Here is a 23688-nt window from a genome sequence, read left to right as displayed (position 1 = left end):
AGATTTTAGTCCAGGGGTGGGGATGGGCTGGGCAGAGGGAAAGAGAGAGATTAAAAATATGCTAAGTATGTTTTAATGTAGGTCACACCCCAAGCCGGGAGAAGAGTCTTTCCTTCTCAGGGCCTCTTCCTACATGCTCAGCCTAGACTTCCTCACAAGCCCTTTCCTGACTGTTCTGCCACTCATTCTCTCCCAGGAGGCTTTCCCCAAGTTGCCCTTATCTCCTAAGCAGGCCTGGTTCTGATTCTCACCCCCTCGGGAGGTGAGCTAACCTTGGCACAGGTGAGGCTGAGTCCTCAGCCTCCTCCACATGCTTAAAGGGCCCGGCCAGCTCACTCTGTGACACCAATTAAGCTACCAACCTTGTGGATTATGGGCTTGATTTTTCAGAGGTGCTGAGCACATGTTGCTTCCATTGACTCCAACTGGATTAATGAGTGCTCAGCACCTCAGAGGTGCTGATAAAAAAATCCTTAGGAAAAAAATACCCTCTTGGAAAAAGTGTTCAGACAGAAGCCAGATGTATAGACATTAAATCTAAGCTTTCTCCTTTTCCTGAAAACCAATAGATCTAATCAGGCTCTATGGTTTAATTGCTTAACTATGTTCACAACACTTGTATCTTCTCTGTCACTCAAACCTGTAAACTGGGAGTCATCTCTAACTCCTCTCTCCCTCTCCCCCTACACAACACATCCAGGCTGGGCCTAGCTCTTGCCACTTTTCCCTCCCCAGTGTTTCTAAGGTTTGGCTTTTCTTCACCCACGCAGCTAAAACTTTTGTCCAGGCCTTCATCATCTCCCACCTTGAATTTTAAAGAGAAGAACAGGTTAACATAATGATCTGAAAGTTCAATTAAGGTATAGATCAACACCATTAGTCTTCAATGCTATAGGTATCTAACTCACACACTTATTTGTATTGGGGTCATGCCCTCAGAGCCCCATATCACATTGTGCTAGTTACTGAACAAAAACATAACCAAGACAGTCTCTGTCCCCAAAGACCTTACATTTTCAAGCACAGATCCTACAAACACTAACGCGTGTTTAACTTTACTACCATGAACCATGTCAAGAATCAAGAACTTTGAAATTAATGGGATTACTAAAATGGTAAAGTTAAGCATGTGCATAAGCATTTGCAGGATCAAGGGCTAGGGTATAACATGTAGTTACAACAGACATGGAGAGCATAAGTAACAATGAGATATTATAAGCCAATATCTCTATATACACAATTTATATCAGAGCAATGTGCCTTTAAAAGTAACTCCTCCCACTCTTTATATTTGCTGTGAATGCTAGAAATACCAGCTGTAACAGCTGAACCAGACAATCTACTCCTAGCTGGGCAATTACCCTGGGCACACCTAGGGAGGGAGCAATTACATGACAGAACACATGCACAGAGTGAAGACTAGTATTTGCTGTAGTGTGGCCAGACAAGTTTTAGTCTGATACCTTTCAGTAATTGGATAGTAGCTCCTAAGTCAGGGCCAGCCACACAAACAACATTCACCCACAAAAAGCACAACTTTCATACAGCCCGACAGAGCGTAGTCCACTTCAGCTTGAAGGTAGCAGTGCAAAAAAACATTGGAGGGGGTACGAGAATGAGCCTTCATTTCTGTGTCTGCAGCTTGGGCTTATCATTCGCCTCCTTTTCATTCTCCCTTTCTGGTTGAGGCTGGCACAGAGCCATGCCAGCCCTGCTGGTCGTCTACCCTTAAGTATTTTACCTGTAGCATCTCACATCAGTTGATCTGAGCTAACAGCTTTCATTCACAGCAGTTGCCAGAGAGAGCACACTTCTCTCGCAACATTGCCAATATTGCAAAATACAATTTTTGCAAAGGACAATATTGCAAAGGACAATTTTTGAAGCAAGTAGGGTTTAGAGTTGCTGGAGACCCACCTACAACTGGGCAAAGTAGAAATGTGCAAATATTCTGGTTCATTTTAGGTTGTTCACTCACCATCTGAAGATAAAGAACTAGAAAGCTGCACATGATCTATGGCAACTGAAAGGAAGCATCCCCCCACCTTTTATGAATACATTCCCCTTGACTGTCTTGCCCCTTCTCATCACATTCCTAGTGAGCATTTACACTCTTCTCCCCACACATTCATTTGCCACTTTTTTGGTCCAAGGACATTCTAGGATTGAGGGAAACACAAGATGGCCATAACACTGCTATACTCTGAAGACAGCTTCACTTCTGGCTGCTTAGCAGCTCTTTCAGGACCTACCAGGACCGGATGGTATTCACCCAAGAGTTATGAAGGAACTCAAATGTGAAATTGCAAGACTACTAACTGTAGTCTATAACGTATCATTTAAATCAGCTTCTGTACCAAATGACTGGAGGATACCTAATGTGATGCCAATTTTTGAAAAAGGGCTCCAGAGGTGACCCCAGCAATTATAGACCGGTAAGTCTGACTTCAGTACCAGGTAAACTGTTTCCAATTATAGTAAAGAACAAAATTGTCAGACACACAGATTAAACATAATTTGTTGGGGAAGAGTCAACATGGTTTTTGTAAAGGGAAATCATGCCTCACCAATCTACTAGAATTCTTTGAGGGGGTCAACAAGCATGTGGACAAAGGGGATCCACTGGCTATAAAGTACTTAGATTTTCAGAAAGCCTTTGACAAGGTCCCTCACCAAAGGCTCTTAAGCAAAGTAAGCAGTCATGGATAAGAGGGAAGGTCCTCTCATGGATTGGTAACTGGTTAAAAGATAGGAAACAAAGGGTAGAAATAAATAGTCAGTTTTCAGAATGGAGAGAGGTAAATTGTGGTTCTCAGTGGTCTGTACTGGGACCAGTCCTATTCAACATATTCATAAAAGATCTGGAAAAAGGGGTAAACAGTGAGGTGGCAAACTTTGCTGATGATACAAAACTACACAAGATAGTTAAGTCCCAAGCAGACTGCAAAGAGCTAGAAAAGGATCTCTCAAAACTGGATGTCTGGGCAACAAAATGGCAGATGAAATTCAGTGCTGATAAATGTAAAGTAATGCACATTAGAAAACATAATCCCAAGTATACATATACAATGATTGGGTCTAAATTAGCTGTTACCACTCAAGAAAGAGATCTTGGAGTCCTTATGCATAGATCTCTGAAAACATCCATCAATGTGCAGTGGCAGTGAAAAAAGCAAACAGAACGTTGGGAATCATTAAGAAAGGGATAGAGAATAACACAGAAAATGTAGTGTCTATATAAATCCATGGTACACCCACATCTTGAATACTGTGTGCAATGTGGTCGCCACATCTCAAAAAAGATATATTGGACTTGGAAAAGGTTCAGAAAAGGGCAAAAAAAATGATTAGGGGTATGGAACGGCTGCCATATGACGAGAGATTAATAAGACTGGGACTTTTCAGCTTGGAAAAAGAGATGACTAAAGGGGGATATGATAGAGGTCTACAAAATCATGACTGGTGTGGAGAAAGTAAATAAGAAAGTGTTATTTACTCCTTCTCATAACAGAAGAACTAGGGGTCACCAAATGAAATTAAGAGGCAGCAGCTTTAAAACAAACAAAAGGAAGTATTTCTTCTCACAACACCCAGCCAATCTGTGGAACTCCTTGCCAGAGGATGTTGTGAAGGCCAAGACTATATATAACAGGGTTCAAAAAAAGAACTAGATAAATTCATGGAGGATAGGTTCATCAATGGCTATTAGCCAGGATGGGCAGGGATGGTATCGCTAGCCTCTGTTTGCCAGAAGCTGGGAATGGGTGACAAAGAATGGATCACTTGATGAATAGCTGTTCTGTTCATTCCCTCTGGGACACCTGGCATTGGCCACTGTCAGAAGACAGGATACGGGGCTAGATGGACCTTTCGTCTGACCCAGTATGGCCATTCTTATGTTCTTTCTCTCTCAAGTGAATCCAGTAACTCTCTGGAGTTCCCCCATGATTTGCTATCACTCAGGATGATATGTCTACACTACATCTGGGAACAAGCCTCCCAGCCTAGGTCCATGACTTGTGTTAGTGGGGCTCATGCTAGCACACTAAAAATAGCTGTGTAGACATTGCAGCTTGCGCCGGAGCTTAGCTGTGAAGGCCCACCAATCCAAACTCCAGCCTGAGAAACATTTACACAGGTAGTTTTAGCGCATTCGTGCAAGCCCCACCAATACAAGTCTGTGGCCTTGTGCTGGGAGACACTCCCAGATGCAGTGTAGACATACCCTACTACAGATTTTTCAGGGCTTTTAAAGAAGTTATTCAACAAGCATGAACACATTCAGCTATAACACTGGACATGCAGATTCTTTCCTCCCTCCTTCATATAAGATACAATAGCATTCAGTGATCACACTCATGGTATACGCTATGAGAAATGATCACACCGTATCAATATTGTAATCACTGAGTCAGTTGTTTATAGTATTTCTCTGCCTGATGTTTCTTGTGGCTATCTCCTACATCTATACATTTTGCAACTCAGATAAACTGCGCATATCATCTGCCATTCTAAAATGTGTGGTTCTTTCTGGCCTTATAATATACAAATGTGCAGGATGCCAATGTGGAGATTCTTTCTTTATGTTATTTTCTAGACATTTTAGACTTCATACTCACTTGTATCACCTCTCTCTAATTTAATTGTTAGCTCACTGGCAAGGCTACGCCAAAGAAAATTCAGTCCATGTTACCTCTTGTTAAGAATTCTCATAATCATACCAATGAGTCCCATTAAAATTATAAATAATATTGCTTTATTAAATTAATTGTATTAAACTCCTAGAAAGGAATTATATGATTTCAGTTACAGAATTAAATGAAGGAAAGCCATTGCTGTCTTTGTAGTTATCTAAATACAGATAGGAAGAGGCTGTAAGGATTCCAGCTGGTCCAAGTAAAGGCAGGGAAAAGGAAAAGTTCCCTTAAGAGACATAAGGCTCAGAAATATAAAAAGTCCTATAATACAATTAAACTAAAAATTCAGTGATGTGTTGTAAACTGTAACTGCAAGAGTGGACCATATTATTCACCAGTTTCCTTAAAGTTATGAACTGTGAACAGAACAACAATGTAGTTAACACGACAGATCTCAGCTGTTTTTCCTTCCATCCCCTCCCTCTCAAAAAAAAAAAAAAAAAAATAAAGTTATGAAATCAGCATTATCTGTAAGGACAGGAGGGAAACTTGCCTCCATAAATACTAGAAATTCCCCCATTCCCATATCTATTATATAAAGTAACTAGCTGTTATAAGTCAGTTTCAAGTACAACAGGTGGTTGAGGCAAAAATCAGAATCCGTTCATAAGAACCGATACTGTAATACAGTAATTTGGAAGAGACAAACAAGTACCCAGAGCAGCGATTAGACATCAGGGCTGCTGTACCATAGATCTGATGTGCCAGTAGAAAATTAAGATGTCTCTATTTCCAAAAATTGAGGACATTCATTTCAATCTTGGGTAATCTAATCTTAGTGCAAAACAGATGCTATGACAGCTTTAGCAAAGAGAGGTGATGCATCTTTATGAAGGCCAAAATCTTGTTCAGTCATCACTGTCACTTCCAGATTCACTCAGCAGCAAGTCATTTCCTAAAATAGAAGATAAAGTCATTGTATTAGTTCCATTAAACTAAGACTATTTTTCCACCAAGAAGTTCTTTCTTCCCCCATCCAGTATCTTCTATTAGGAATTTAACACCAAAACATTGTATAGATTTAAAAACTCATCTGTTGTCTTAACTACTGGAGTGAGAGTCTTAGGGCTACATCACTTATGTGACCTTTGAAAGCCCCACATTACTCACACTTAACCCACCAGATTGAATGAGTTTGTGTACGGGAATTAGTGCAAGCAGGCCACAGTGGACTAGCTAGCTTCCCATCCACCTTCTGATACTTGATCAGCAAGGAAGCTGCTGGGGAATGCAGTTTCATTAAAAAAATAAAACAATAGGATAGGAGTTATTGCTGTCTGCATGTATCTAAATGCCTCTTGGATCTGTTTGAGAGCAAAGTAGTATCCAAATCAAGGTGAGAACAAGCAGTTTGACACACCTTTTCAAAAAAATAATCAGGCTGTGGAGCAAGACAGCAAACAAAAGATCAAAGGAAATATTTATGTATGCTGTCACCAAAAAATTAATCGGGAGTTATTTTAAAATGGGACACAAGAAAAGCGACTATCCAGTGCTTGCAACAGCTGTCTATATAACTAACAGAAAATAAGTTCTCCCTGCTATTTCTTTTTTCAACTTGACAAGCAGTTTTTCTCCCACTCCACCATCTCCCACATACAGGATGAAATTAAAGGGATACTGTCAACAGCAAATCTATATTTTTTTAAAATGAGTTAGATGCAATTTCAGATACTGCATCAGCCCTTCTATTCCCCTGCCAGCTTGGTAGTTATGCAACTGCATTTTCCTTTATTTAAAAAAAAAAAGGAAACAAGAAAAGAATTTCCCTCCCCTTGTTGTTGGGTGAAATGCCTAAACAAATAGGAAAGTGACTGAGGGGGGAGGGATAGCTCAGTGGTTTGAGCACTGGCCTGCTAAACCCAGGGTTGTGAGTTCAATCCTTGAGAGGGCCATTTAGGGATCTGAGGCAAAGATTAGGGATTGGTCCTGCTTTGAGCAGGGGGTTGGACTAGATGACCTCCTGTGGTCTCTTCCAACCCTGATATTCTATGATTTAATGAAAGCAACTATACACCAAGTACTGTCAAATGCTCCTAACTTTGTCAGTTACGGCAATCTTTAGTATTACTTATGAGGTCATTATAGGGAGATGAGAACAAGGGGTTAGTATAAAGGGGGAGAGGACACGCCTGGATGGGTACCTCCCAATTGGTAGGTCAGAGCTTTTCAGATAAGAGTGACTGAAGTTGATGGGAGTCCCCTTAACAAAGCTTTGTGTTTACACTTCCTTTGTTTTGCACCATGTCCTCGGCAACTTTTATCTCTGGGAATGGTTCAGTGGCCCTTTGCAGCAGAGCACAGAACACTCTACCTGCCTCTGACACGAACAGTGAAAAGCAATTGCTTGTAGTGCAGGAGGAGGATTAAAAGCACAGATGGGATTGGAAGAGTATAAGTACTAGACACAGAATGTACGCCTAACCACTTGGTTATATCATTTGAAATCCTCTGTATTTTATTTTTACATTAAAAAGCAGAGATGGCTAAGAGTCTACTCAAATAGAAGTATTATTTCAAAATAAGTATCATTAGGATGGCTACAGTTGTACTTCAAATCACATAGTTCTCCAAAATATTCTCCTTTACCCCTCTACCACTTTAGTTCCCCAATTGCTGTTCTTGCCTCTTCCCCACAGTCCACTCCAAAAATAGGTCATAGCCATCCACATGGTCACAGCCTTCAAAAGCAGTTATTCCTCAAATAAGCCATCTAATGCTCGCCAAAGACAACAGTCTCATGAAATCCAAGAGGTTGGAACAAATCTGGAGTTTCCTGCCAAGGTGTCCGCAATAAGACAAACTCCCCTCTCCCTCACCCCCACCCCCCCAAAAAAAGTGTTTGGAAAAATAACCCTGAAATGAAATCCACCTCCATTTTGTACCCATGCCTCGCAAAGGCCTTCTCATAGTTGCCTCAAACTTTCCAGAAAGATTCTAGCCTGCACGATCCCAGCATAAGAAGTTTCTGGTGCACATGTCAAAAACATGGAGAGCTAACTTCACCCAGGACTCTAAAAAAACACCTACATTACTTAGGCTCAACTGATTTAACAAATAGCAGAAGTAAAGTAGGGAAATAATTTCAGGGAAACAGTCCATTTTCACAGTGCTGATGAGCTGGTTGACACTATCAAAATATTAAGTAGGTTTCATTACAGAGTGTGCCATGTACTGGGATATTAATCAGTGGTCCCATACAGTATTTAGCTTTTTTTAAATAAGTTCTTGGAGAAGTGTTAGATTGTCAGCTTTCTGGAGAAATGGCCATCTTTTTGTTCGGTGTTTGTATAGCGCCTAGCACAGTGGGGCTGGTCCATGACTGGGGCTCCTAAGTGCTTCTGCAACTGGAATAAAAAATATCTGGATGAAAACTGCACTATAGGAGTGAGCAAACAAGAGATCTCAGAGATAGCAAGTCATTGGGCATCTTCCTTCACGGAATTTTTAATTTGTTCTCAGTTAGTAATTTCTGTTTAAAAGGAAATTAAACAGAGCAGCTTTTCACTATTTTTAAATGCAATATTCTCTTGCAGATACCTTAGACCACCCATGTTGTGTCACAAGTTATGGGCCTATATAATCAATTTCAAAAGTAGATGAGGAATTATTTTGGGGACAAGGCTCATAGCAAGGAAAGGGCAAAGCCTTTGAGGCCAGGCTACCTAAAAAGGTAGGTTCTATACACAGGGCAATAATAAGAGGTAACTATGCTCCAGACATAGACCAGTGCATTTTCAGCATTCTGCAAAGCTTCAGCTGTATGACTTAATGAGAGTGATTTGACTAACCCCCTATGCCCCACCAAATTCTAATTGCCACTACATTTAAGGTCACATTAGGACTGCACATAGTAAAATACCCAACTAACCCTCAAGGGCCCCAATTCTGCAGACATGCTCATGCTTAAATATATGCATTTGAATAGCCCCATTGAAGTCACACCTTAAATGTGGCACAACCACTAAACATTTTGATCTTAAGATTTGCTGTTTTAAACATTTGTTTATGTAAGATACTGTTTCAGATGGAAGAAATTTCTATGCTGGACCCCTGACTCTGAATTCCAACACCCAGCAGATCTCCCAAGACTCAGAGGCCACAGGCTCCCTGTCTTGCTTCTCTAGCTTTCACTGCTACTTATCCTCTCCTGCTGTGCTCCTAAACTGCACAGGTGATGCCTCAGGAGCTCAGCAGGAGAGTAGCTGGAGAGCCATGCTCCCCACAGCAGCCAGTGTGCAGTGCCTTTTCATCTCAGCTCACCACCCTATTATGGTGCAGTTCACATTTTAAAGGCATTTGTGGAGAACTGGAGATGGCACAGATCTACAGAGCTGCTTAAAATGTTAAAGTAACAGAGGTAAACTGGATAAGAGCTCAATTTTAAGCAGGTTTATAGCTAAACCAGCATGAAGTTTTAGACAGCTCACAAGGGTCAGAGGATCCACCTCCCTCCCTGCAGAGTTCTTAAGTCCCACAGGGTTCCTGGGCTCCTTGCTGTGGTTTTGGTATTTCTGCAAGTTTAAGACATCAGGGTGTTTCACTATGACAGTTTTAACTGGTGGCAGCAGCCACCTGTACTTGGGCATAGATCTTTCAACGGGAGCTTTGTAGCTGTGAACTAGCCATTAATCACTTAAGATGGTTCATTTTATTCTCAAAAGTGTTTTTTTTCCCTAAATGTGTGTAAAATGGCAAGTTTGGAAGTATTTTCATGTCTGGAGTGAAGGGACTGATGTATACAGAACTTTCTAAAGATACACTGATTGTAATATGAAGCCTATTTGCTTTAGGCCATGGAAGTTAACGCAAAAAATTTAGTCCTCTTGCACAATAATCAGATGTTTTCAGTCTAATCTTATTCCTGTGAAGGAAGTGGTATATGAAAATAAGGCTTATAACAGAAACCTGATTGTAAGCTTAGCTACGTCATCACAATATACAACTAGCTTGTTACCAATTTTAATTCCTTATAATAGTGAAACACAAGAGGACATACAGATTATGTAGGAGATATTTTCACTATAACCAGTGTAAACTGTCAAAAAACTTCAGTATATAGCATCACTATGTAAATTAGGGCCTATGACCAAGTTTTTCCAAACTTGTGAGCCTGAAGTTAGGCACTTAATTAAAAGTGTGGCTTTGTTTTCAAACAGCAGCGGTGGGTGCTCATCAATTCTGAAAAATCAGGCCTGGTTTATTTTGGTGCTAAGCTTGAAGACCTTTACCTACGTGGTTGCTTGTTGCTGTTCAAACCAGTGATACTCTTCTTTCTGGACAACAATATGTATTAAAAAATCCCAGTTGTACTTTAAATATCTTAAGTTTGTCATAATTTTCTTCAAGCAGAACACTGTGAATCAGTTTTGGTTGTTGGTATTCTCCCATCCCTTCAACATGGAAACGGTATGAAACATCCTCCATTCCCTACATACATAGGAGGGGACTGGCACCTTGTAGATTAGAAAGGCCTCCATGAATCACAAGACTTCTGCGTGGATTAGGACAGTGGCTCTCAACCTTTCTAGAGTACTGTACCCCTTTCAGGAGTCTGATTTGTCTTACGTACCCCCAAGTTTCACCTCACTTAAACTACTTGCTTACAAAATCAGACACAAAAATACAAAAGTATCACAGCACACTATTACTGAAAAATTGCTTACTTTCTCATTTTACCATATAATTTTAAAATAAATCAATCTGAATATAAATATTGTACTTATATTTCAGTGTATAGCATACAGAGTAGTATAAACAGGTCATTGTTTGCATGACATTTTAGTTTGTACTGACTTCGCTAGTGCTTTTTATGTAGCCTGTTGTAAAACTAGACAAATATCTAGATGAGTTGATGTACCTTCTGGAAGACCTCTGCGTATCCCCAGAGGTACATGTATCCCTGGTTGAAAACCACTGGATTAGGATAACCTTCTTTTGTAACTGATTAGTACCAGGACAATATTATTCCAGTATCATCTACTCAGGAAATCATACACATATGTTTTGGGAGTGCCTAAGCAGTTCAAGCATTTTCAACATAAATTACTGTCCTATAGTCCCAATGTATGCAATTGTGAGGAAGCCAGTACGGCCTATGACCTACTTTAAACTGCATCAGCTTTAATTTAATATCTCTGATGGTCAAGTAACTTTTAGCCCAACTTCTAATTCAGAACTCAACTGAACAATCAAACCCCAGCATCTCTTCCCACAATTTTAATTACAATAGAGACATAGTTACAGAGTCTCTGGTTTCCTTTTAGATTCCTAAAGCATGAGATTGTTCTTTTCATAGAGCACTGTCTTCTGTACTTACTTAGTGTATTCATCATATGGCCACCACTCTCTTGAGATTTGTTATGACTGGCATCCATGTCACGGATGGCCTGTTGTGGTATGGCAGACATAGCAGGCTGTGGCTGCAAGTATGGCATTGACATAGGCAGAGAAGGCTTAGCCCCCTCATCTTCTGAATCACTAGAACTATTTTCACTGCTGGATGAGGAGGAGGATGAACTTCTTGATTCGGACGAACTATCAGAGCTACTCATCTGGTCCATGACGCTAGCCTCGGCCTTTAGCTCTGAAAATAAGATGTAGATTAATTAAGAAACAAAGCAAGAGGAGTCTCAGAGTTTAAAGGAAATGGCAACAAGGGAAGTGCTGCACAAGCAAGTGACTGTAGTGAATGTCACAACATTATTACAAGTCGTAAGTGACTAAACTGAAAGACATAAGATCCAGGAGTGAAGTGTCTGTCTTACTTTTAAGCCACATGCTTTTCAGAGCAGAGATGAATTAGGGTTCAGATAAGGCTGCTGGCCAAGGTGCTGCCCCCTACACTTCAGTGGGCAGCATGACCTAACTCGCCCTTAATATCTGCCTCTGATTAGAAAGCCTTATTTTTCAGGCTTTGTTTAACACCTCTACAGATGTCTGACAGGAGTCAATAACTCAATTTAGACTCAAGGGACAGATAGTGAAAAAAGGAATCGGTCAGTGGAACACCTGAAGGTGCAGCAGCAATGGCTGGCAGCAATTTTGGTATTATAAACAACATGTACATGTTTGTCTAGACATTCATTGTTCTCAATCACAAATTAAGCATTGTGGGATACCTGCAGCAATTACCCATATTTTTAAATTATGGAACAGTTTCATTAAATCCTTATTGATTCTTTTTATAGGTCTGGGAAAAATTTAGAATAGCTAGCAGGAAACCATCCAGACCCCAGCACACAATTTACTGTGGCTAAACAAATAAATCTGATTGGCAGCACAAAGGGACAGGGCTTTGGGATATGTTAGTCTTGGTGACGCACTCAGAACAGGTTCTAAACAAAACAAACAGACCACGGAGAAAAATTCTCAGGTTTCTCATGCACTTGAGCACCACTTTGTTTCTTTTGCAGCCTTAGGTATTTTTAATTGCCTTTCTGTGGAGTAAGACACTCTGGTCAAAGTTTGTCTTAATCACAAAGAAAAGACATCTGCATAATGATAAATCTGGGGGAAAAAACTGTTTAAAAGAATCCAGAACATCCTTGAGAGCCAATATCAATTCAGATCAATAAAGCTACCACCTGTTAGTGTTCATATAGCAAGTGATTAACACCTGCTTTTCTCTCCCCATCCACTAAAAGGAAAAAGTGTGTCTCCTACTGAATTAAATACAAAGGTTCCTACTGAAACAAAGTCTCCCAAGAACATAGCATATGGCATGGTTCTCAAGGATGGGATTTATGTAAGTGTTCAGTTGTCTCTTACCATTTAGGGAACCACTTCTGCAGGTCTGATCTGATTTAGAAGGCAGGGTGCTATTTGAGTCTCTGTGACTAGGTTTACATGATAATGAACTTACACAAATTTAGAGTTTTATTAAAAACTAAAAGGGTTGTAAAGCATTTTAACCAAAGATTTGCTGTATGCAAAGGACAAAGAACGAGGAGGGACAGGTGGAGTGAGGAAGAAGTGGAGGACTGGCTGATTTGGCTTCAGTGCCACAATCCTACAATTGAATAGCTTAAGACAGCAGCAGTGGGAGGACTCAGTGAGAACTAAAGCAATGCTAATCATGACCTTCATAAGACTAAGGATTGATTTGATTCTCAATCCTATGTGGTTTCAAATACTGTTGGATTACTACTCTTGTCAAGACAGCCATTAAACTTTAGAGAACATTGCCTATGTAACAGCTTCTAGTGCGCACCTCATTCAAAAAAACCCTTGGCTCTATTTATAATGTAAGTCTGCAAAATTTCTGAAATACTAAGTGACATAGTTGCAGTTTACCTCTCTCAATGTCGTCCATAGGAGAAGACGGAGACATCTTTTCTTTTGGTGGAGAATTTTTAACATTGTTTGGAGTCTTACTGGCATTTCGCATTTGCTGCTGTTGCTGCTCAATACGAGATTGAACCTTACTGCTTCCTTCAGCTCTGTATGACAGGGTGAAACATTTTAATTGATTCCGAAGAACAATATTTAAACAAAATAAAAACACACAGTAGTCTAAGCTGTGTGTGAAGCTATTCATTATGTTTTTCTTAACTGTATCACTACAGTTTTAAGTTTCAAAGTACACTATAACAGTGGTTCTCAAACTTTTTAACAAGGTATCCACCAACTGCATTTTGTCTTTTTTTGTGACCCACTATTACATATATGCACCCTCCATCCCAGCACACGACAACCATACCTCTGATTTAGTGCAGCCCAGTACAGAGGGAAGGCCTTGGGAGACGGGAGACTGGAGAGCGAGCCCACCCCACACTCACCCTGCAGTGGTGGCTCCTGTCCTGTGGGACCAGAACCAGCTGCCTACTCCTGGCGTTGTGACCTGGCACATGGGATCACAGCGCTGTTCAAGTTTGGCCCGATGGCCCTTCCCATACCACCAGGCTTCCCCTCCACACCAATCTGGGAGAAGTGTATATCTGCCTAGGCCAGGGCCCAGTGATCGGTTAATCCAGCCCCTGGATATGGCAACCTACCTAGAACCTTCTTGGGACCCACCATTTGGGAAACACTGCACTACTACACTGGCATATAACAAGATATAGGTGCAGTGAGTACTGTGCATCAAAAGAATAATGTCCATTGATGCCATTCATATTGGCCCTTTGACCCGATCCTCTACCATGCTGTTTCACATTTTCTTCAGTTATGCACTAACACTTCATTAGAATTCTAGTGGAAGTGAGTTATATGTAGACATAGCATCAGAATGTGTGTTAATGGGAATTACATACTCAGTAAGAGGAGAACGCGTCCTCAGCATTTTGCTAAACCCTTTCACAAGAATTTATGCTATTTTAATTTACACAGTTCAAAGTCAGAAAACAGCAGCAAAACAATTTCATTTGTGTAGCAAAAAGCTATTTTCCAAACTTATTATGAGAAAACAGTTATTGTCTCTTGCAGGGATATGCAATGTTTCTGTTCAAAACCTACCCTACTAGCCTAGACTTGAAAGCTATAAAGTCGTCATTTTTTGAGAAAAATAATGACATGCTTTTTCATTCCATCGAACAAGGGTAGGTTTTTGTAAGGACCATGTTGGAAAAAGTGAAATTTTGCTAAAAGCTAAGAATAGTTGGTATGTATTACAATTTACACTAGCTATTTCTAAGGGCTTGTCTACGTGGTATGTTGGTGCACACCAGCTAGGGTGTAAACTCTAGTGCACACCTGTGCACTAACTGGCCACATTGTCCCTGCGGGTGTACACTAAAAGTTCTCTACTGTGGGTTGACATAGTCCTGTTTCAAACCCTACTAACTGCATGTGCACTCAGGTACCAGCCCTAAACCATTTTCATAATGAGTTAGGGACATAGCAGTTTCTTTTGTAAACCACCTACCTGGTTTTCTTCACAGTGATGTTACTGCTAAGTTTCTCTAGTCGACATTCTCCAGTGTCATGATTGATAATTAAGATACATTCCTTTAGATAAGGCTTCTTGGAGCCCTTGAAAACTGTTACTGGTGGAGTTGAACCCTATTTAAAAATTGAAAAAATATCTAATTAGCATTATTTCAATAGACTTATTTGTATAAATACAGAATGAGCCTTTACAGTAATGAAAAGTACACTGTAATTGATCATTTCTAGCCTTTTAAAATCTGTTACCAAATAATTCAAGAGAAACTCAGATTAGTAGTAACTAAGTGTGAAATCCTGGCTCTACTGAAGACACTGGCAGTTTTGCCATTGACTTCAGTGTGGCCTTGATTTCACCCAACCAGTTTGAAATAAACCAGTAATCACAATCCAGTTTCTAACAGACAGGCACATGCATCACAAAAATACCACCAAAACTGGAATGCTTGTTGGCAATATTAGAAGAGTAATCCGGGATTACAGGAGATTGAATTCTCCACCCCAGTGGTGGTGCATACACCCCCACCCCTTTGGGATTGTGCCATAACGTCAAGGCAGTGTCAGTGCTGTACTTGTTTTATAGACAGAGAATTTTAGGGTTGTCAATTACAGCATATTTCCAGCACAGTGAATTCACTTAATGTTACAGCATAATTACCTGACCTTTGTAATTCTGCATTTTCTGGTGTGATTATTTCTTTCCCAATGCTTTAAAAGCTACATGCATACAATCTTGAAACAACAGCAAACTGAAAATGCTGAAATGTGAAACGCTTCTATATTCAACATATATGGTGATTCAGTGAGAGAAGCCTCTCCTTTTCCCCATCCCCTAATGATATTCAGCCCTCACCTCAATGTTTGGCAGCGTTATTGTCACCTGTTCACCTTTGCCAACTTCAAGGTCTCCTTCAGAGGATGTATCAATAGATGCAGGCTTGAAGTCATCTACGATTTAAAAAACACCCTGATTTTCATGAGTCCCTTAAATATTGACACACATTTCATAAAAGCTAAAGGTGGTGAGTTTGGGAGGCACTTAAAATCAATGACTTAGTATCTTTGCTAGTGCAGCATCCACCACTCCTTAGCAGATTTTTCCACAAGCCATAGAGCTCACAGTCAAGGTGGTTTGCCTGATATTCAACCTAAATTTCATCAAGTTTTGGTGTTGGAGCTCTTCAAAAAAAAGTTGAAAGATTTTTATTTTGATTAATAAGGAAAGTTTCTCCTGTTCACCTCACATTCAAAATAAATGGTCAAACTAGTTTGCTGATACTTAAAGAAAAACCCTCCAAAAAAGCCACAGAATTACTTTTGGGTTGAGACCAACCCTGGAAAATTTCAGCCAAAAAAATGGAAGTTGCAGACAGCTGTGACTAAAAACAGGAAAGTAGACTGGAAACACATATGCAGCCCTAACTATAGCATGCTCTTACTGTATTAAGAGCATCAAAGGCAAAACCATATGCACTAGCAAGGTTGTGGTTGTTGTTTTTATTTTTAAGTACATATATTTCTCTCTAAAATGGAATTGTTAAAAGCCACCTTCATATACTTATTTTAATCTCCTTTATCATCAGTCATTCTTAGAAACCTAACAATGTCTCTGTGTGGGTATGGATTTCCCCTCTTTGCATGTTTCAAAGAGCTGGAAAATTAGAGATGAACATTACTTTGTTTCATCAGAGTTGTCAGCCCTCCCAACAAGATCTGCTAATGATTGTTACTCAGCTAGCATAATTTATTTGCAAGGTCCTAAACAAGCTCCAACGGTCTCAAGCTCCTGCTAGCAGCACCTTACAGAGCTGAGCACCACAGTTCTGGTCCTTCTTGTGGTAAGAATGAGACTATGCCAGTCTTCAGTGGATGCTGCTGGGTAATCAGCATTTTGGCCAATCTTTTCAGAAATGGCTGACTAAATAAATGTCCAGTTTACCTACTCGTACGAAGTATAAAAGATAAGATTACAATAACAAAGGCTAGAGGAAAAATATGGCTTTTCTGTTTATCTTGTGCATTTGACAGCACTGTCAGGTTTGCCGATTTCCTTGCATCTTTCTTCGCAGAGTGACAGGGAAGAGAAACATTTTGAAACAGAAAAAAGGGCTTGTAAAACCACAAAAGTCAACAGGAAAACTTAAGGGCAGGTGTAGTACTAGAGCCTATTTTTACTTATTTTTTAAAAATACTGAACACATTGCAAGTTACAGCACCTCTTTAAATCCACTCACAGCTTTTAGGTTCCTCTCACACCCTCTTCCCCAAAGATGTGGTCAATTCTATTAAATAGGATTCTATTTGCTCACAGAATATACATTATCCATCTCATCTCACTGTATGAGAGAATACAGGATAATCTCCAGAGAACATGTGAGACACCAAACCTTGGGGATCATTCTATAAATAAATGAGACAGCAGAACAAAAACTGCAGCCCTAAATTATCAGAACCATAATCCTAACAGCATTTGTTTCCTAGATACCTTCAGAACCTGTGAGAACACACCTCCCAGGATAGTAGTTATTATGTACTCAGGAAGGGCACACTAGCTTTGAGAGCAATACTGCCTTTAATCTTTGATTGTTGAGAGCCCTGCCATGGCCAGGGGCAGAGCTTCACCCAAAACTCAGATTTTTGTAGTATTGTGCCAAGACACTATTGTTTCCCAAAATATACCATAATGTATGGTACATGAATTTAGTACACATAAAAGGAAGAACTAGATGAAGAACGCAGGCACTGTGTGAACTTCACCCCAAACTTTACTAGCAACACACCTGTTCATTAGTCTTGGTCGGAGTCTCTCATGAGCAATAACTGCAACCTGCTGTGAACTGTATGGTTTTATATTCAAGACATTAGATTAGGATTTAAGAGACCTAGGTTCAATTCCCAGCTCTGCCACAGACTCCCTGTATAACCTCACAAATGTCGCTTCATCTTTCTGTGCCTCAGTTCTACATCTTATGGTTCTATGTTCAATCCCTTTCTCTGATTCTTTCTGTTCTCATTTGGACTGTCAGTTCTACAGGGTAGGAACGGTTCCTTACCAAATGTACCTTTCTGCACAGCATCTACCTCAGTGGGGCCCTGATGTTAGTCAGAGGCTCTAGGTGTTACCATAATACAAACAAAGAATGCAGTAGCTTTGCCACATTTGATTCCTATCCAAAGCCCTCCCCCTGTGCCCTCCGCGCTCTCCATGCTGCATCATGCCAACATTTTCAAAAGCAAGTTCAAAAAGATCCAACATGCTCTCCTGCCCCATCACCATCTTCTCTTTCTCCCAGTCACCAACAGCAGCCTGCTCCCCTACTCTCACCCCACCAGAAGCCCCAATGACTTCATCTCCTCAACTCCTGATCTACCCTATCTTCACTCTCAACCTCTCACTCTTCACAGGCTCATCCTCAAAACAGCAAAATGCCAGGGTAAGGGAGATAAAAAAAACCCCAAGCCGCCACCCTCTGCGTCTGCCTCTCCATTTACTGCCCCATCTCTCAACCCAAAGATGAAGTCATCTGCAATCACTATCTCAAGTTCATCTCCTTCAACTCCATCTGCCAGCAGAGAGAGTACTTGTACAACATAGATAGACAAGTGTAGAGACTACATAGATGTCAGGAGGGGTGCTGATTTCCTCTAAGGTATGATCAGCCAGGCAATGCCATATCTGCAGTGGTGGGGAGTTATAAGGGTGCCAAGGGGGGATGCTGATTTTTCCTGGAGTATGGCCAGCTAGCCAGCACCATACCCATGGGAGATGAGGATAGGGAATCACAGGGGTGTCGTGCCCCGCCGGGGGGGGAGGGGGGGGGAGCTGCCGTGCCCCGGCCAGGCGGTGCCGTGCCCCGCCGGGGGGTTGTCACAGGGGTGCCGGGGGGGTACGCCCGGCCAGGCGGCGCCGTGCCCCGCCGGGGGGTTGTCACAGGGGTGCCGGGGGGGTACGCCCGGCCAGGCGGCGCCGTGCCCCGCCGGGGGGTTGTCACAGGGGTGCCGGGGGGGTACGCCCGGCCAGGCGGCGCCGTGCCCCGCCGGGGGGTTGTCACAGGGGTGCCGGGGGGGTACGCCCGGCCAGGCGGCGCCGTGCCCCGCCGGGGGGTTGTCACAGGGGTGCCGGGGGGGTACGCCCGGCCAGGCGGCGCCGTGCCCCGCCGGGGGGTTGTCACAGGGGTGCCGGGGGGGTACGCCCGGCCAGGCGGCGCCGTGCCCCGCCGGGGGGTTGTCACAGGGGTGCCGGGGGGGTACGCCCGGCCAGGCGGCGCCGTGCCCCGCCGGGGGGTTGTCACAGGGGTGCCGGGGGGGTACGCCCGGCCAGGCGGCGCCGTGCCCCGCCGGGGGGTTGTCACAGGGGTGCCGGGGGGGTACGCCCGGCCAGGCGGCGCCGTGCCCCGCCGGGGGGTTGTCACAGGGGTGCCGGGGGGGTACGCCCGGCCAGGCGGCGCCGTGCCCCGCCGGGGGGTTGTCACAGGGGTGCCGGGGGGGTACGCCCGGCCAGGCGGCGCCGTGCCCCGCCGGGGGGTTGTCACAGGGGTGCCGGGGGGGTACGCCCGGCCAGGCGGCGCCGTGCCCCGCCGGGGGGTTGTCACAGGGGTGCCGGGGGGGTACGCCCGGCCAGGCGGCGCCGTGCCCCGCCGGGGGGTTGTCACAGGGGTGCCGGGGGGGTACGCCCGGCCAGGCGGCGCCGTGCCCCGCCGGGGGGTTGTCACAGGGGTGCCGGGGGGGTACGCCCGGCCAGGCGGCGCCGTGCCCCGCCGGGGGGTTGTCACAGGGGTGCCGGGGGGGTACGCCCGGCCAGGCGGCGCCGTGCCCCGCCGGGGGGTTGTCACAGGGGTGCCGGGGGGGTACGCCCGGCCAGGCGGCGCCGTGCCCCGCCGGGGGGTTGTCACAGGGGTGCCGGGGGGGTACGCCCGGCCAGGCGGCGCCGTGCCCCGGGGGGGGTTGTCACAGGGGTGCCGGGGGGGTACGCCCGGCCAGGCGGCGCCGTGCCCCGCCGGGGGGTTGTCACAGGGGTGCCGGGGGGGTACGCCCGGCCAGGCGGCGCCGTGCCCCGCCGGGGGGTTGTCACAGGGGTGCCGGGGGGGTACGCCCGGCCAGGCGGCGCCGTGTCCCGCCGGGGGGTTGTCACAGGGGTGCCGGGGGGGGTACGCCCGGCCAGGCGGCGCCGTGCCCCGCCGGGGGGTTGTCACAGGGGTGCCGGGGGGGTACGCCCGGCCAGGCGGCGGCGCCGTGTCCCGCCGGGGGGGGTCACAGGGGTGCCGGGAGGACTCTGAGCTCCCCGGGTGTGACCAGCCAGGCGGTGTCAGGCCCCGGGGGGGTTGCAGGGGGGGGTGCTGATCTCCCCGTGGTACGACCAGTCAGGCCAGGAGAGGGTCGGGTGGGGGAGGGGGGGATGCTGAGCTCCCCTGGGAATGACCAGCCAGGCCCACGGGCGCGGGGGGAGCTGATTCACTCCGCGAGGGTCAAGCACCCAGCGCCCACACCCGCTGCCCCCCGACCAGCGCGGCGGGAGACCCCGTCACGGGGCAGCGCCGGCCGCTACCCGGCCCCCACTCACAGCGGACGGTGTGGAAGGCGCAGCGCGGCTGCTTCTCGAAGCTCTCGCCCAACTTCAGCACACGCTCCTTGGGGTCAAAGAGCTGAGGGGCCGCCCCGTTCATACCGGCTTCCCGCGCCGCCTGCGCCTCACACCATCGGGACGCCGCGCAGCCCCCGCCGCCGCGCAACGTCCCCTCACCGCCGGGGGCGGGGCACAGCCTCGCAGCGGCCACGCCCACCCAGCGCCCTTACTGGAGACTGCTTTTCCTGGCCCCGCCCCCTCCGAGGAGCGGGATCGCGCCTGAAACAGGTAACGCCCACCGAGTCCCCCTACTGGCTGCTGCTTCTTAGCTCCGCCCTTCCCACGCCTTCGTCACTCGCGGGACAGAAGCTAGTGCGGCACAGTCGTGACCTGGCGCGAGGCATCTGTATGCAGCTTTCACACAGGGACGGTTAGGGTGGGAGTAGGCCTGGCGGCTCCCTTCTCCGCGCGCTTGGGCTCTGGACATGGATATGCAAATTAGAGTCGCAGGGGTACGCTGCAGTTGGCTAAAGACCTCTGTGACCTCATAGCTGGGGGGGAGGGGCGGCTCGCGACCGGTCGTTACCACCCTCTGGGCTCGGTTTTGGCAGAGTGGGGGTGGGGAAGGCAGCGCGCCCAGGTAGGTGCTCGGGACCTGCCGCCTCGGGGGCGTAGGTTCGAATCCCGGAGGCGGGGCGAAGCCCCTGGAGGGTAGGGGCTAGAACCGCGCGACGGAGGGCCTGTCTAATCCTGCTGCTCGGGAGGGGGGGGAAACGGGTTTGGATCCTCAGGTGCCTCCCTCTTTGGGCTCAGGGTCTTCAGGGCCAGGCTGTGTCTGATCCCAGGATGGGGGTTGGTGGTGATTTCACCTCTCGCCCCTCCATTGGGAGCCTGGCCCCAGGAGTTGTGAGAGCCAAGCCATCCATTGGAGTTGCCCTTGCCTAAGGCAGCTGACGCACACCACCGGTTGTCTGTTGAAAGGTGAAGGTGGAAATTTGCTGCCTACATAGAAGAGTTTCTAAAGACTTAGGGCCAGATCCTTAAAGGTAGTTAGGAGCCTAACTTTGAGGAACTGAGCCTTGGGCACCTAAATACTTTTGAGGATCTCAGCCTTAGATGCGTTCCTGACTTGGCACGTTACCTTATTTTTAGTTTTCCCCAAAATAAACCTGCAATGCCAAAGGTTTCTTTTTTAAATTTTATTTCTGTAGAATCATTGCTTTGCCAAGTACAGCTTTTTTTAAATGTAATGAGTTGGCTCAGTGTGTATGTGTCACCACTGTTCTCTATGGAATAGAGCCAAAATTGCCCAAATGTGTGTCCTAGACACCTCCCCCAGCTGCTGGCAGTAAGGCAGATTCTCCTGATTCATGCTTTTGGAGAAGGATGATCTGAGTTCTATTCCCACAGTTGTCAGGAACTTTTTTTTTTTTAAACAGACATGATAAAGAAGGGTGGATTTTATTTGTTTTTTCCCTCAGGGAGAGATGTTTGTGTGGAGCAAGGTGATGAAAGGCGAAAGAAGCCATTTTGCTTGGCTTTTTAAGATGTGTTCCTACCCCTAATGCATTTAAAAAGCCAGTTTTTCATGGAAGTAAGCCATACCTCTCAATGACCGCAGTCTCAAAACAAGAGGACATTTATTAAAAAAAAGTGCAAGCGGCTTAACCTAACATTACTCTAATCCACATTTTCCTCGCATCAGAACAGTCATTACTTCTAGTACAGCAGTGCTTCAATGCCCCACACATCTCCAGGCCCCAAATGTACTAGACACTGTACAAACACATATTAAGAGACAGTCCATGCACCAAAGAGCTTGCAGCCTAAGCTAATCCAGTCCTGCAAAGAGAACTGCGGTCTAAATAAATAAAACAGATAAAGGATGAGAGAAAGGAAGTATTAATCATGTTTTATAGCTGGGAATGGAGACACAGAGAGATTAAATTATTTGCTGAAAGTTGCACAGGACCTCTTTCCCAGAGTTAGGAATTCTCAGATCTCCTGAGTCCCCATTCAGTTCTTTAGCCATAAGATTTTCCTACCTCACTTGATTTTTGTTATGGACAAATGCCAGTATTCATCCATTTTAAGAGAACAAATTCTTAAGTAGCATCTGGCCCCATTTGTGCCACTCAGTCTCTATGATGAAGGAAGGGCAAGCTGAGCTGAAAGTTACTGTGAACCTAACCCTATCTAAACAGTTTTAACATTCTCATTTTATTGCATTTTCTTGGGAGTCCGTTGTGTTCATAACATAACTGCTATCCATAATGATGAACTATGCATGTGTAGACACAGCCTGTTAGAAGCTCAAAGTACATTTGCTTCTCCAAGTGATTTTTGTCCTCTCTTGAATATGTCAAAGTTTGTTTAGCAGAACAGTCTTAGGAGGATGAGATAAAAGCTCAATCTTGTCTCTTCGTTGGTTCTGTTCACCACCATTCCCCTGGCCAAAAATCCTATAAGAACCCTGTGAATCAAATGTGCCCCGTGTGCATACATAACAAATGCAGATTTACTAGTGCCTCTTCTGTGCACAGTGTCATTACTGATCCTCCCTTTGTTAAACAACTCTAGGTATGATATATATTAGCAACAAAGCACTGCATGTTAAAAAGTTTTGAGCTTAGCTGCTTTTGTTTACTGACTCCTTTTATTAAAATATAGCTGACACATACAAAATGAAGCCAGCAGCTGTGGATTCCAGAATTTTGGCACTGGCCGCTCAGGTCACTGAAAGCTCTGATCAGGATGTTCCTGTGTTGCTGTTGAAGTTAAAAGGTAAATAAAGATTCTTAACGTATAAGTAGGGAATGCAGAAGTGTGGACAGTCATTTTCATAACCTATATAACTGAGTCAAATTGTTCCCTCCTTTGAGTATATTCACCAGGGCCTCCATAAGGTCAGTAACATAGAACTGCCGGTAAATCTTCCTAAAGTGACAATTGACTTGGGAACCACAGATGAGGCTGGGGTCTGAACGGAAGGGAACCCTCAGTCCAGTAGAGGATTAGCCCCTATGGACTTTTTCTCTGCCTATCCCCCGCTGCCAGTACAGTTCCTGTAAAAGCCACGCTACTGTGGGCAGGGACACTGTACCTGGTTAAAATCCCTTCTGTGAGGGGTTGTGGGCAGTTAGTGGGGTTGAGAATGATTGCCTGGAAGTGACATAAAAAAAGCCGAAAATTCATTCATTCATTTATTCGCTCTCTTACGCAACCCGACCAGTGCCTCCAGCAAGATTTACCCTGGCAGTGTTCCTTCGGCACATGGTCGGTGGCTAGGGTGTGCGAGCTAGGGCCAGCTCTGAAATTTGACTATTATTAGAATCAAGTTAATAAGGGTTTTCATAATGGATTTTCATCTTGGTTTTATATGGACTAGCAAATTCATACATATGGGCTACCTGCCAGATCGTATGTATGCTCTTGCTGCACTCTTCTAAATCTGTAACTAGCAAGCAGGAATATGATCTTTAATTCGATACAGTATCTGTAACCATACAAGTTAACAAATTATAGTCATTTAAAGTATGTTTT

The 23688-nt window shown here is 44.7% G+C and overlaps 2 protein-coding genes across 8 annotated transcripts in view; one reads left to right on the top strand and one right to left on the bottom strand.

Annotated features, from left to right (window-relative positions):
* Positions 1 to 4298: 4298 nt before the first annotated feature.
* Positions 4299 to 20549, bottom strand: EAF2 (ELL associated factor 2). The gene is made up of 7 exons (XM_073306809.1): positions 20458 to 20549; positions 20143 to 20342; positions 15436 to 15530; positions 14563 to 14699; positions 12993 to 13138; positions 11017 to 11283; positions 4299 to 5592 (listed from the first exon to the last, which is right to left on the bottom strand). Exons 1-7 carry the CDS (start codon positions 20547 to 20549, stop codon positions 5546 to 5548), a joined length of 984 nt encoding a protein of 327 aa, XP_073162910.1. The 3' UTR covers positions 4299 to 5545.
* Positions 20496 to 23688, top strand: part of IQCB1 (IQ motif containing B1) — a 22457-nt gene continuing 19264 nt past the window's right edge. For 2 of the 7 annotated variants that reach the window (XR_012154192.1, XM_073305076.1), the window contains exons 1-2: positions 20513 to 20657; positions 22816 to 22929. Coding sequence is in view for 6 of the 7 variants with exons in the window: in XM_073305076.1 (XP_073161177.1) it covers positions 22830 to 22929 (100 nt within the window). In the remaining variant the exon portion in view is untranslated. The other 5 variants (XM_073305077.1, XM_073305080.1, XM_073305081.1 and 2 more) reach the window with 5 other exon arrangements.

The sequence above is a fragment of the Lepidochelys kempii genome, chromosome 11 (assembly GCF_965140265.1).
Source record: "Lepidochelys kempii isolate rLepKem1 chromosome 11, rLepKem1.hap2, whole genome shotgun sequence".
In the NCBI taxonomy this organism is placed as follows: Eukaryota; Metazoa; Chordata; order Testudines; family Cheloniidae; genus Lepidochelys; species Lepidochelys kempii.
This window is presented reverse-complemented; position numbering and strand designations above follow the sequence as displayed.

Excerpts from the sequence above, each read along its gene's own strand:
- EAF2 (XM_073306809.1), bottom strand. The coding sequence starts at position 20,549 with ATGCCTCGCGCCAGGTCACGACTGTGCCGCACTAGCTTCTGTCCCGCG. Across the intron at positions 11,284-12,992 it reads TATGGACGACATTGAGAGAG|AGCTAAAGGCCGAGGCTAGC; the intron begins GTAAACTGCAAC and ends TCTTATTTTCAG. Across the intron at positions 5,593-11,016 it reads CCATATGATGAATACACTAA|GAAATGACTTGCTGCTGAGT; the intron begins GTAAGTACAGAA and ends CTTCTATTTTAG.